Source organism: Gracilinanus agilis, chromosome 4, assembly GCF_016433145.1.
Source record: "Gracilinanus agilis isolate LMUSP501 chromosome 4, AgileGrace, whole genome shotgun sequence".
NCBI classification, from domain to species: Eukaryota; Metazoa; Chordata; class Mammalia; order Didelphimorphia; family Didelphidae; genus Gracilinanus; species Gracilinanus agilis.
In genome coordinates this window covers 290747258-290761957 of record NC_058133.1, presented here as the reverse complement: position 1 = coordinate 290761957, position 14700 = coordinate 290747258, and the positions used below count along the sequence as shown (strand labels likewise).

The following is a 14700-nucleotide window of genomic DNA, read 5'->3' as shown; positions in this document are numbered from 1 at the left end:
GATCAACTTTCTAAGCAGTCCATAAAGTCTCATGAATGTTTTGACCCAACACAGCTCCATGTGACCCTCAGTGCCCTGCAGCCACACATACAAAGGTGATAACTAAAATTTTGTTATTGGAGAATGCCACAAATACAAGAAAGGAGGTTGATATAAATGATTGTGTAATACTGCAACTACAGTTGGGAAAGCTGATGGCAAAATGATTTTTTGGGTATCTGAAAACTTCTTCCAAGTTTCTTTCTTCTCTTATGAGGTATTTAAATTTAGTAATAGCTATATAATTAAAGAGGGCAGCTAGGTGGCAGAGTAGACAGAGCACCAGACCTGGAGTCAGAAAAACCAGAGTTCAAACCTGGTCTTGGACATTTACTAGCTATGTGACTTGGGGTAAGGCACTTAACTCTGTTGACCTCAGTATCTTCAATCCATAAAATGAACTAGAGAAGGATATGGCAAATCACTCTAGACTTTTGCCAAGAAAACCCCCATTGGGGTCACCAAAAACTGGACATGATTGACACAACTGAACAATATAACTTAAATACAAAGTTTCTCATTTTTTCAAAGTATTTTGTTGCTAAATGCTAGAACTGTAGTGAAAAGAGCTCTGGTCTTAGGGTTAGACAATAAATGGTTCAAATCCTAGCTCTGCCCCTTTTAAGCCACGTAACTTTGAAGTAAGTCATGTAATCAAATCTCCCTGTGTATACACTGTGGATATTTTAACTGTCTACCAGTTTATGAAATAATTACTTTATAAACAAAAAATATATATAAATGTGATCCATTACTGTTAGCTTATTTTTCTGAACTACCTAAGTGGAGACAATGTGATCTGCTGGGTAGAATTAATTTGGGAGCTAGACAGACCCAAGTTAAATTCTTATCTTAGATGCTAAATAAATCCCTTAACCTATCTCAGCCTCAGTTTCTTCATCTGTTAAAAAGGAGATGATAATAATGTCCTACTTATCTCACTGGGTTACTGTGAGATACTTTAAGTTAAGTGTTCTGCAAATATTAAACACGTTAAACTCTTTGGGTGATTATGATGATAGAAACTGTTTATTCATGAGGGGAATAATTTTGATTTTTTTTAACCCTTACCTTCTGTTTTAGAATCAATACTACATATTGGTTATAAAGCAGAACAACAGTAAGGCCTAGGCAATTGGGGTTAAATGACTTGCCCAGGGTCACATATCTAGGAAGTTGTCTGAAGACATAATTGAACCCAGGACTTCCCATCTCCAGGCCTGGCTCTCTATCCACTGAATCACCTACCTAGTCATTCTTTAAAGCCAAAATCAAATGTCCCTCTTTTGAGAAGTGTTTTCAGATATCCCCAGTAGGCGATAATCATTTATTTATTCATTCATTCAACCAATATTTATAAAACATCTGGCACTGAATATACAAAACCAAAGTTGAAACTGTTCCTGTCCTCAAGGAACTTACATTGTATAGGATAAAATAACACATACACAGAAAAGTAAATATAAAATATACAAAGTAATGAAGTAATAGGGGAGGGGAGGAAAGAAAGAAAGGGAAGAAAATAGGCTTCTTGGAGGAGGTGTCTGATTTGAGCTTTGAAGGAAGCCTGGGATTCTAAGAGGCAAAGGTGAGGAAATGTACATACATTCCTTGTATGAAGGAAGAAGATATGCAATAAGCCTTGATAGGTGGGCCAAATCTAGAGTGTGAGAGGCTTTTAATGCCAAACCCAAGAATTTTGTATCCTAAAACCAATAGGGAGCCACTGAAGTTTCTTGAGCAGGGGACTAGTATGGTCAATTGTTTTTCACACCTCAGACCTTATATCAGTTTGTTATGCAACTCTTCATGAATTGTTTTATTAGTTATCAGTATTTGTATCTTATCACCCAATGAACTATAAATTGCTTAAAAGCAAATGTTCACTGAATCTTATAGGAGATGGCTCTCTGGGAGTAGGAAAGGAATGAAGGAGAAATATAGAAAGGGAAATGTAGGTGATATAAATACAAAAAAGATACCAATAAAATTTTCTAAAATAGGAAAAAAATGTTTGTTGGAACAACTGAATGAATAACATATATGTATATCTCTCCTACCCAAGTAATCTGAAAAGGGGTTATATAGGAAATAAATCCTCTCTCTCTCTCTCTCTCTCTCTCTCTCTCTCTCTCTCTCTCTCTCACACACACACACACACACACACACACACACACACACACACACACACGGTAGTCTGGGTGATGCATAAAGTACACAGCACATTCCACAGCTCAAAACAAGCAGCTGATTCCCAAGTTGGTTCACACTTACCTATGCCATCAGGAAGAACCTCGAGCAAATTCTGAGAAATGACTAAATCTGTTAGGGAAGCTAGGCCACTGATCTCGTCAGGAAGTCTTTCTAGCTTATTTTCTGAGACATCCAAGCACAGCAGGTTTTTCAAGTTTCCTATTTCCTACATTAATGACAGAAAAAAAAATCCTGTTCAAACATGCAAGGCTCGTTTCCACTGGAATGTACTAAAACAGTCTCATACCATTAAATTCCCAAAGGAAGGGTTAGGACAACATGTTTCCTAAATTTTGAAAATCACTTAAACTAACAATTGAATTGAAGCCATAGAAACCTTTTCAGGAAAAAAAAGACTACAGTTGTAGAATCTTCATTCTCAAAGCTGTGATAGCACTCTAAAAAACAATTAGGATTTTAGCATTTAGAGCTAGAAGGCTCCATAAATATTATCTAGACCAACTCCTTCATTTTACAGATGAGAAAACAGGTTCAGAAAGAGAAAGAGATTTGCCAAGGATACACAAGGACAGTATTTGAAACCTTGTCCTCTGACTCTACAATCAATAATCTTCCCACTATACAATGCTGCCTGCTTATCTGGCTATCTTCTTTTACAAAATTTAAAAAAATATCATCACCATTTTACAGATGATTTAACAAGGGCTCAAAGAATTTTAAAGACTTGCTCAAGATCACACAAGTCTATTGTATAAAGGAGGGTGAACCTACAACTCTATTTCAACAAATTCACATTTGGAATGGATCGTTCTCCAAGAAGAGGCATGCATTTGACACTGATGCTGCACTCATCTCTGGCAAATTATTTTTATATTAGGGTGCTCAAAACCACAGACTTTAGTTAAAAGCCATTCCATTAGTAGGCAGCTAGGAAGCTCAGTGGATAGAGAGCCAGCCCTGTAGATGGGAAGTCCTAGGTTCAAGTCTGGCTTCAGATATTATCTGGCTGTCTGACTCTGGACAAGTCGCGAAACCTTTACTGCCCAGCCCTTACCACTCTTCATAGTATTGATTCTAAGATGGAATCTTAGAATTCTAAAAAAAAAATACAAAACATTTTGTTAAGCTGGAGAAAACATTTCAACAAATCATGAAATAGTTATCTTTGAGTTCAAAGATGGGAATTGAGGACCTATATTATCTTGCTTCATTTAGGTCAAACATCCGATTCAACAAATAACATGCAAAACTGGGCAGCTAAGTGGCCCTGCGGATAGAGTGCTGGGCCTGAAATCAGGAAGACTCATCTTCCAGAGTTCAAATCTAGCTTCAGATATTTCCTAGCTGTGTGAGGCTGGCAAGTCACTTAATCCTGTTTGCCTCTGTTTACTCATCTGTAAAATGAGCTGGAGAAGGAAATAACAAACCATGCTAGCATCTTTGCTAAGAAAACCTCAAATGGGATCATGAAGAGTCGGACACAACTAAGGACAACAACAATTATCTTGCTATGTTGTTGCCATTTCATCTAAGTCAACAAATAATCATTTAAGTATCTGCTACATGCAAAGTTATATGCTGGGGGTGGGGGGCAGGTTACATTTTACTCTTCTTGGACTGCTTCTTTGCCCTTATCTCTTTCTGCCTTGTATTTTACTTATTTCTGCATGCCTTATCACCCCTTTTTAGATTGTGACCTCTTTGAAAACAGGGACTTTTCTAATATTTTGTATCTTAGCCAGATTGACTCAGCTTTTGACACTCAACACTCCTCGACTCTCCCAGTTGCCTCTCCCCTCTAATTAGTAGGCTGAAGGGTCAGAGCATTAAAACTACTTTCTTTACAAAGGGCTTAGAACCTTCCCAGTAACTCCATTTTCCATCAATAGTACTGCTTGGCTTCAAATCTACAGAACGTGATCCTCCCTGGTCCATGGCACACCCACAAGATCTTTCCTGGTACATGCTCTACCCCCACTTTCCTTCATCCATTTCTGTAAAGTTTAGATTGTAAGCTCTTTGAGGGCAGATATTAGCTTTTATTTTTCTTATTTGTATCCCCAGCTTTTAGCATAGCACCTGGTACATATGAATAAATGTTTCTTGAATTGATTTGAATTTTTTTTTAGCAATAAATATATAATCCTATTATTCCAGGTTATATATCAAATGTTCTCTTTTTCATTAAACTGTGATCCCCTTGAGAGCAAAGACTCATTTTTTTTGTGGGTTTTTTTTTTTTGCCCTTCTCTGTATTCCCAGCACTTAGCATAGCATCTGGAACATAGTAGGCACTTAACAAATGCTTGTTGATTTTTTTTTCTTAAAAAAAACCCAAACTAATAAAACTCATTTATCCATGTCTTTCTTTGTCACATGCTTATTTTAAAATTCAAATTACAAGAATTTAGATTTATTGAACCTTTCTGGTAGTGTAGATTTTGGAGAAATGAGAATTTACTGCACAAGGATATTATAAATATAAATATGGCTTGTTATAAATAAACCAGATGATTAAAAATCATAGACTAAATTTTCATACTGAGGAGTGTACATGTATGTACATATATAAATATATATTTTAGGCTTCCCCACCCCTCAGCTGGTATTCTTAATTCTCAAGATATCCTCTTCTCCCTCCAGTCTTTCTCCATTATCCCTCAAAATAGCTACCACTCCCACTTTTCTCCACTCTGGAATTTCCCAGTTACTTTCTACTCAGCTCCAAATCCAAACTAAATTTTCAACTCATATCAACCACTGCTTATCTTTCACTTCAGTATCTTAGGAATTTTTGGTCCTACTAAGTCAAAGACTCAACATAGGCTCATTCACCTGGAAAATGACATTAAATAACTATGTCACAGTTACTATTAAGAGAGATCAGTGGGATTTTGGTTGGAGTTTACTCCTAGAGCTTTTTCTGATTTTCAAAGAATGATGGGGAAGAAAACGACACATGCACTCAATACTACTCAATGGACTTTGTCATTAGTTTATGTGTGTTTGTGTGTGTGTGTGAGAGTGAGAGTGAGATTGAGAGTGAGGGTGAGAGAGAGAGAGAGAGAGAGAGAGAGAGAGAGAGAGAAAGGGGGGGGGGGAAGGTTACCTTGCACAAAGTAGATCTTTTATAAATATTCAATGACATAAATAAAGGCTACTCCCCACAACAAGATAAAAATACTCATTACAGAGCAATAAATATAATGAAATAAATCAGTCTATACAGAAAGCTCTTCTAGAATATTTTTTAAATACAAATTTGTTCCAATCCAATTGATAAATTAGGTAACATAGTGAAAACAACAAATTATGAGTTTGCTTTTATATGTAATTTCTTCCTAAAAAAAGTCAAGATAACACAGAAAACTACACCATTTCACAATTACTCATAAGCTACAATTCTTCAGAAGTCTACTTCCACATGAAAACATCAGGTCTTTTTTTAAAGTGAAGTGCATATTTACTGTATGTCTTCTGGTATAGTNGAGAGAGAGAGAGAGAGAGAGAAAGGGGGGGGGAAGGTTACCTTGCACAAAGTAGATCTTTTATAAATATTCAATGACATAAATAAAGGCTACTCCCCACAACAAGATAAAAATACTCATTACAGAGCAATAAATATAATGAAATAAATCAGTCTATACAGAAAGCTCTTCTAGAATATTTTTTTAAATACAAATTTGTTCCAATCCAATTGATAAATTAGGTAACATAGTGAAAACAACAAATTATGAGTTTGCTTTTATATGTAATTTCTTCCTAAAAAAAGTCAAGATAACACAGAAAACTACACCATTTCACAATTACTCATAAGCTACAATTCTTCAGAAGTCTACTTCCACATGAAAACATCAGGTCTTTTTTTAAAGTGAAGTGCATATTTACTGTATGTCTTCTGGTATAGTAGGAATTGTGGGTGAGAAAAGACCAGTTTGTCCTTCCCAAGCCCCAACATTCTGGCATAGCTCAGGCCCATAACCTTGGAGCTGTAACCCACAGAGGCTCCACCCTCCAGCCCAGATCAGTAATAACTGTGGTATAAGTTATGTATAGGTCTGATGAAGAGGACACTGCTACTATGTACAGTAGTATTTCTTGACCATCTAACATGTATAAAACTGTGCTACCATTTTTATTAGGTTTCTATCTCTTTTTTACGCATCACTGATGAAAATTCTGAACAATGTGCCCCTACTTTCATTTTTCCCATAAGCATTGTGGTTTTTATTGCTCAGTTTTTCATAGCTCATTTCTTTAGAAGAATGCATGTGTTGAGTTATAGCAGAGCTGACATTTCAAAATGTTTCAAAAAGAATCACCTACATATATTATTAAACTGAAGACTAGTTTAAACAGAACTCAGAGATGGAGAAAGCGAGAAATAAAAAGACAGTAAGAATAGAAAGCAGGCCTAGAGCAGTATAATAAAAAATTGTGGCAAATTAATAAAAAGAGTGCTTTTTAAAAAGATGCTGTCTCTGGTCACCAGATGGAAGTCAGCTTATTAAGACTGCATAAAATAGCTATTGTATTTCAAGATCTGTCTGAGTCCCAAATGTATCTGGAACATGACTCTTGTTTTTAGTAATAATAAGAGAAAAATACCTACCACATGCCAACTCAACAATTTGTAATATTTAAGAAAGACATATAAATAGAGCTTTTTACCCTGCTTTTACAGTGACTATCACAGGAATGTTAAGAGCAATAAGCAGTTTAAGCTACTCCAAAGCACTTGGCACCCTATAAAGTGCTACAGAAATATACACCAACTATAAAACAGATCTCAGAATTTACCCAGACATTTGTTGAGTCCAAAGTAGACCAAGCAGATGTAGAGAACAGGTTTCCCAAATATCAGAATACTCTATCAAGTCAACAAGCATTTATTAAATACGACCTATATACCAGGCACTGTGTTGAGCTCTTCCCCTTTCCACTAAACTACCCTCTTCCCCCCCAAAAAAGTTTCTGCTTTCTAATACCTCATAAAGAAAGGAATGATTGAGAATTTTTTTCTTCTAAAAAAGCACAATAATAACCCCCCCCCAAATTTCTGTCAAATATGTTCTTCCACTTTTCTTCCTCAATTTAGCAAGAACCCCTTTTTTACTTATGATGCAGAAGTGAGTTTGTGTTGTGTTTCAAGTTGTTATAAAAGTTATTACCTACCTGAGGCAATTCAGCCAGCTGATTCCCATCCAACCAGAGATCCTCAAGGTGTAGGAGTGCTCCAATTGTTTCTGGCTAAAAACAGTCAAAATAAAGTTATGGTCAAGAAGGAAAAAATAGATCAAAATTCTCAGTCATGCATTAAGTAAAACAGAAGTTTAAATTTGTCATTAATTCTATTATCATAAATATATTCAGTGAATCTTTAAAAAGAAAAAAATCATTATGCAATGAGTAATCTACGCAAAGATAACATGAGAGCAGACTTGATTCACAATTAGATATGCCCTGAAATAGTGATTTCTCTGAATTTAGTTGAAAAGTACTAATATTCCACCAGAAAGATGTTCTCATTATCCAATGCTCACTCTACTTCATGCTTGATTCATCAGTCATCCTCTGTCTTCACAAAGCTTCAAGGTTCCCGTTTACCACTTCTTTCTCTCTTCTTTAAAATACTGGTTCCTATTCCCATCTACTGTGATCAAATCTGTCCCAACTCCTTCATCCAACTGAGTACTAAACCCTAGCGTGCTAGTAGCATCTTCCATCTCTTATTCATGAGCCCTGGATGAATTGTGGCATATCCTTCAGTGGTCCCAGCTCACCCATTAAAGTTAAAAGAGCTATTTGTTGATGAATATGGTGTAATATTTTATAAGGATGACCATATGGAGTTTTTATCTTCCTTCCACAATGGCTTACCAAATTATAGATTTCATTGTTTCCCAAATCAAGTTCCTTTAGTCTTTGCAGCTGGGTAAGAGATCTATGAGGGAAACAGAATCAAAAGAGAAGCAATATTAATTGGAGATGAGAGAATGAGAACAAAAGCACTTTCTGTGTTAATGCCAGTTCTGAAAGATGTGCCTCAGCATATATAATTAATTACAAACTATCAAAAACAGAATTGGAAAGTGAAGGCTGCTTTCCTCAATTTATTTTCCAAATAAACCCAACCTTTTAGGACGAGGCACTGCTCTCCACAAAAGTCACTTAGCATGAGATGCCATTTAAGATAAGAGCATGTGCAGGAATGGGAAACTACTAAAATACTCCAGTGTTACCATAGAGAGGCAGTTTAATAACTCAGCATCCATCAGCTTATTACAATTCATTAGGCAAGGGAGAGGAAAGAGCCAATATGAAATCATTTTTTTAAATGCATCACATCTGGCAAGGGGCTATCTTTACATAGAAAAAAATCTCTTCATTCAATATTCCCTCCCAAGTCCCCTGGAAACTCACTCAGGCAAATATGTAAGCAGATTCTCTCTTAGTTCCAGTGAAGCCAGGTTATAAAGGCTGGAAATTAAGCAGGGAAATAAATAAGCAAAATTCTTGAAATTCTATTCCACCCCCTCACCCCCCAATCTGAAGCTCTTAATGAAACAATGTAAGTGGTTCAATGGATAGTGTCAGGCATCATCTTCTTGAATTCAAATTTGGCCTCAGATACCTACTAGCTATGTGACCCTGAGCAGGTCCCTTTGCCCTATTTGTCTCAGTTCCTCATCTATAAAATGAGCTGGAGAAGGAAATGGCAAACTACTCCAATATCTTTGCTAAGAAAATACCAAATGGTATCATGAAGAGTCAGAAACAATTAAAATAACTGAAAAATAACAACAAATGTGATAGCTGATAGCTGTGTGGTATGCATAAGTGTGTGTGTGTTGGGGGTGGGGTGCTTTAATCTCTTCAATAATCATTAAGGAATAAAAACATCTATTCCCCCACTTCATAATGTTTAAACATTAGTCACTCTTTGGGGAAATAGAAAGGGCATAAATCCTTAAGAAATAAGTAAAAGAGCATATGATTTTACTTATTCTGATTTGAAGACACCCCTCAAAAACATCTCATGCTTTTAACATGTGAATTGTCCCATCAACAACCACTCCCTGGACAGAGATAGAAATACAACATGTGTTTCTGCTGGGTTGATTTTTCTTTCTTTTTTTAAACATGCCAATGATGTGTCATGACCATAAAAAATAATAATGCTTTTAATCTCACAGGGCTCAGGACATTTCATATATATATGAATATACATATATATATACATATATATCACTGTATTTATCCAAATAATGGTCAGATATTATCCCTGTTTTAAAAGCATAGACACTGAGGCCCAGAGAGGTTAAATGCTTTTTCTAAGATTGCATATCAAAAAAATGTATGCCTGGGTTTAAAGAAGGACTTGATTTTAAAACTCAAAGCATAGACTTCTAACTAGATTCTGCTGACTTACCCAGAAAGATGGAACAAGGCATTATGTGTTTGTAAGGGGGAAGAGAAGACAACAATCTCTCACTTCAGTTACTAATTTTAGAAATGAATGTTAATGGCCACTGATAACCTGAATTATCAAAAATATGAATTTTTTATAAGAATTTATAAACAATATGATGTATTATATTAAAACATATATCCTACTCATCTTTGGTTCATCAGAACACTAAGATGTACTCTATCCTAAGTATATATTTATCTTATCAGCTCTAACGCTTACTTATATTTACCACAGAAAAATTCTGATTATTCAGGGGGTTATTTGTGTGCATAGAGAACACAAGGAGCCAACCATTATCCTAACACCATAATCTGTCTTAATCCTCTCTCCTCCCCTCTCAAAACAAAATATAAACCAGATATTGAGCCAACAGACAAAACAGGTTACACCACATCAGAAAATGTGAATTTGACTTGAATGATTGAGATATAGAAATTCTTTAAACCTCAATCTAATCCTAGGTTGTAAATCCATTATTTAAAAGGCTAAATGTATGCTGAAATGTACCATCACCAGTCTTAGGTTAAATGAATGAATACAATTCTTAATGATCACAGTTACTGAAGCTTGTGAAAAAAAATTAAGTCCTATTACAATGGGGCAAACTGAAGCATTAACAATATGTTATTTAATCCTCTTAATGCTTTTCAAATAATTTGTCCTTTAAAAAAAATCAATCACAGTTTCTGCTGACAAATGATAGGCAAGCCAACACAGGGTATACGATTCTACACAGAGCTTGGAAATTACATCCTTCTAAAATGCTGGTGTCTCCCTTTTATGATTATTATCTAGCATATTTCTTTTCTTTTTAAATAAAAACCTTTAGTTTCTTTCTTAGAATCAATACTAATGCCAATTCTAAGGCAAAAGAACAGTAAGGGGTAGGCAACTAGGATTAACTGATTTGCCCTGGGTGACACACCTGGGAAGTATCTAAGGTCATTTTTGAACCCAGGATGCCCCACTTCAAAGCCTGGCTCTCTATCCACTGAACCCCCCAACCGCTGCCCCTGGCATATTTCTTGTTCTTACGTAGTTATATGTATATTCTCCCTCCCATTAGACCATGAGCTCCTTGAGAAAGTCTGCTTTTTACCTTTCTTGGTATCCCTAGGATTTAATAGTATCTGGCACATAGTAGGCTTTGAGAAATGCTTGTCAATTTGACCTGACTATTAAACTTCGAGTTGTACTTATTCTTCAGCCAATTGCACATGATGCTTTTTAGGATGGGGTTTTAATGGAAGAAATTATTTCAGTATACATTATCCTGTATTTGTCTAAATATAGGACAACCCCAAATATAGATCACAGCCACAAAATGAGATCTCTGAAATACACAAATAAGTATGTGTATATTTTAAAAACATAAGCCACATTCAGGTGTTATATAAGTCAGATTTAGAGAAGAGTGACTGACCCATATTGGACTAATATCACAGTAGTCTTCTTCAAAATCAATTTGTAATGCTTACAGACAAAGCCTTAAAAGATAAAAATGACATGAAAATCAAAAATTTGTAGTTAATTACATTTCCATGAAGTTTTGAAAAAGTTCATTTTTAAAGCCTAACCAGTTTCGCATGTGAATTGACATTTAATGTCTATGCAATATGACATTTACAAAATCAGTCAAAGGATCCTATTTTGAAATGGACAGGACCTTTGCTTGCACATGAGTGTGCATGCACGTACACACATACACATGCACACACACAGAATGAAAGTAGGGTAGAGAGCTGGCCGTAAGAGTTTAGAGAAAAGGATCTGACTTATGAGCAAGTAACTTAAATTGTTGAAGCCTCCATTTCCTCATCTGTCAAATAAGGACGATAAGAGCCAAAGTACTTAGCTCACAAAGTTACTTCAAGACACAAACAGGATACTTAATAGTCTGAATGCTAGCTACCACTATTACTATTACCAAAAAAATTCCATTAATTATAAGCATTTTGTAATGTTTGATGTCAAAAATCTTTACTTTTAAAAGGGCACTAATTTACTCAACTTATTTCAGTTTTTTAAAAATAATATGCAAAAAAACCAACAGTTACAATTATAATTTAATATTCCTTGACATGCGAAACTGGTTAGGCTTTAAATGAACTTTTTCAAAACTTCATGGAAATGTAATTAACTACAATAATTGGAAGCCTATTCAGAAGAGCAATAGTAGCTTAGAATATAAAGTAATTTATAAAACCTAGTGGAATAAGACAGAGAAAGATTATGAGCAGCATCACTTCCTAAAAAGCAAGTAGTCGAGGGACACATTTAGGGATAAAATTGAAAGTGTGATAACCTCCCCCCACCCCACCTCCCATGAGAAATATCTGGAAAGATTTATTTTCTTTTTTGTCTCCTGCAAAACAAATTTTATTCTTTATATATGTGTCTATGTGTACATATATAGATATATAGGAAGATGTCTCCACAGATATGTGTCTATAAGCCATATCAATATATTCCTTTATATTCTTCATGAGTCCATGAATATAAAGAAACATTCAAATCATTTTGTATTATCATCGTTTTCTATATGTAAAACAATAAAAGTATTTTTCTTTTTTCCTAAGTTAAAAATATTTTATTTTTTCTAATTACATGAAAAAATTTAGCATTCACCTTTCAACATTTTGAATTCCAAATTATCTCCCTCCCTCTTTGCACTCCCCCCTTTCTGATTTGGTAAGCAATTTAATATTGGCTGTACAAATGTTACCATGCAAAAGTCAATTTTTTTTCCTAATAAAAACAAATATGGCCACAGAAATTGGATCATAACATTAAGGAAAGTAAAAAATAAACCTGGATACCAGACTCACTTGGAAAGATTTCTATAACAATTTATTTTCTCACCAATGACATTTCCCTCTAATATTACCATCTCCAATATACTGTACAATGATGGCTGAGTTAGGAATAGATCTATGCTGAGGCTGTCCATCAAGAAGGTACTGAAGGATCAATTCTCAAAAAAATCTGAGGCTGCTTCTTACTCAAAAGTAAGATAAAAACATCAATGTCTACTTTCTGCCACAACAAACAACCTTTTCAATCATGTTCAACTTTGGGGGGGGGGAGCTTTCTTAGCAAATATCCAGGAATAATTTGGCATTTCCTTCTCCAGCTCCTTTTTACATGAGGGAAATACGGTTAAGTGACTTGCCCAGGATCATACAACTAATAAGTATCTGAAGCTAAATTTGAATATAACTCTGCCTAACTTCTGGCCTGGTGCTCTATCCAATGCACAATCTACCTGACATATTGTAATAACTTATATGATGTGATCTGAGGGTATCTTTGATAAATGTTTATGAAGGAAATCAGGTTTTCACAAATAATATTTCCCAACTATATCTACCATTGCACAACTGCCTGAAAAGAAGAGAAATCATACAATCCCACTATATCTAATGCTTGCTGACTTTAAAAGCGTTTTTTAATTTGAGTTAAATTTTGACCTTAAAGGTTATACTCCAACAAGGTGTCATCTATTCTTATGTCAAAACTAAATAACTCTCCTCAAAGATGAAATGGATAACCGATGATCTTCCAATTCAAATAAAGCTAGGTATAAAACAGCAACTGCATGCTTGCCAAAGGTGCTTGCCACTGTAAAGAAGATATCCAGCCTGGAGATCAAATCAGAGGGATTCCCTATAGGTGATGAAATCTTCCATATATTCCTCTTTATACATGGCATTATGCTGAGTGCAAGTCCCAGAAGATCCTTCTTAATGAGATCCATAACTAATCTAAAGAGTTCAGTCAAAGTATCCAAACTTCAAAATCAAGTGAATGAAGAATAGCTATTGTCCTGTTTATGGCATTTACTTGGATGCACAGAGCTGATCTATCACTATTTACCTATAAGACAGAAACTAAACAGAAATCATGTACTAAATCCAGAAACAGGAATTTTAAAATGCTTTAAGAAACCTCAAAATTTTCAATGAAATGACAGCCTAACTTTATTCTTAAACCCTTTAGACTTACTACTGTGTATTGGTTCTAAGGCAGAAGAGTGGTATGGGCTAAGCAATGGGGGTTAAGTGATTTGCTCAGTCACACAGTTAGGAAATGTCTGAGGCCAGATTTGAACTCAGGTCCTCCTGTCTCCAGGCCTGGCTTTCAATCTTCTGAGCCCACCTAGCTGCCTTCTGCCTAACTTTTTTAACATCAATATTCTTCTGTTGATGTTATAATGATCTAAATCATGAATGACAATCTTCACAGAATTCAGTTGTAGGCTACCCAAAAAGGAGAATGTTTTAAAAGTAGATGGGAGAAGATTGCAATATACTATCATTCAAGACCTGTACAGAAGGACTGGCATAAAAGAAATCTTCAAGGAAATAATGACCAAAAAAAAGAGGGATTGGAAGAATCACATAGAAAAGGCAAGGGATGACCATATCAACAATCTAACAAACAAAAATCACATGATTATCTCAATAGATGCTGAAAAAGCCTTTGACAAAATACAGCATCCATTCCTATGGAAAACACTGGAAAGTATAGGAATAGAAGGACCTTTCCTAAAAATAATAAACAGTATATATCTAAAACCATCAACAAGCATCATATGCAATGGGGATAAATTAGAAGCCTTCCCAATAAGATCAGGACTGAAACAAGGATACCCATTATCACCTCTATTATTTAACATTGTACTAGAAACACTAACAGTAGCAATTAGAGAAGAAAAAGAAATTGAAGGTATCAAAATAGGCAATGAGGAGACTAAGCTATCACTCTTTGCAGATGATATGATGGTCTACTTAAAAAATCCTAGAGAATCAACTAAGAAGCTTGTAGAAATAATCAACAACTTTAGTAAAGTTGCAGGATACAAAATAAATGCACATAAATCATCAGCATTTCTATATATTTCCAACACATCACAGCAGCAAGAGGTAGAAAGAGAAACACCATTTAAAATCACACTAGATAATATAAAATAC

At 35.1% G+C, this 14700-nt stretch overlaps 1 protein-coding gene across 1 annotated transcript in view; it reads right to left on the bottom strand.

Moving 5' to 3' along the window:
• Positions 1-14700, bottom strand: part of LRRC1 (leucine rich repeat containing 1) — a 219930-nt gene that overhangs the window by 40800 nt on the left and 164430 nt on the right. Inside the window, exons 5-8 of the mRNA XM_044675349.1 lie at positions 8677-8733; positions 8134-8197; positions 7429-7503; positions 2314-2458 (exon numbers count right to left, since the gene is read on the bottom strand). Of these exons, the coding sequence (XP_044531284.1) occupies positions 2314-2458; positions 7429-7503; positions 8134-8197; positions 8677-8733 (341 nt within the window). The remainder of the gene's footprint in view (positions 1-2313; positions 2459-7428; positions 7504-8133; positions 8198-8676; positions 8734-14700) is intronic.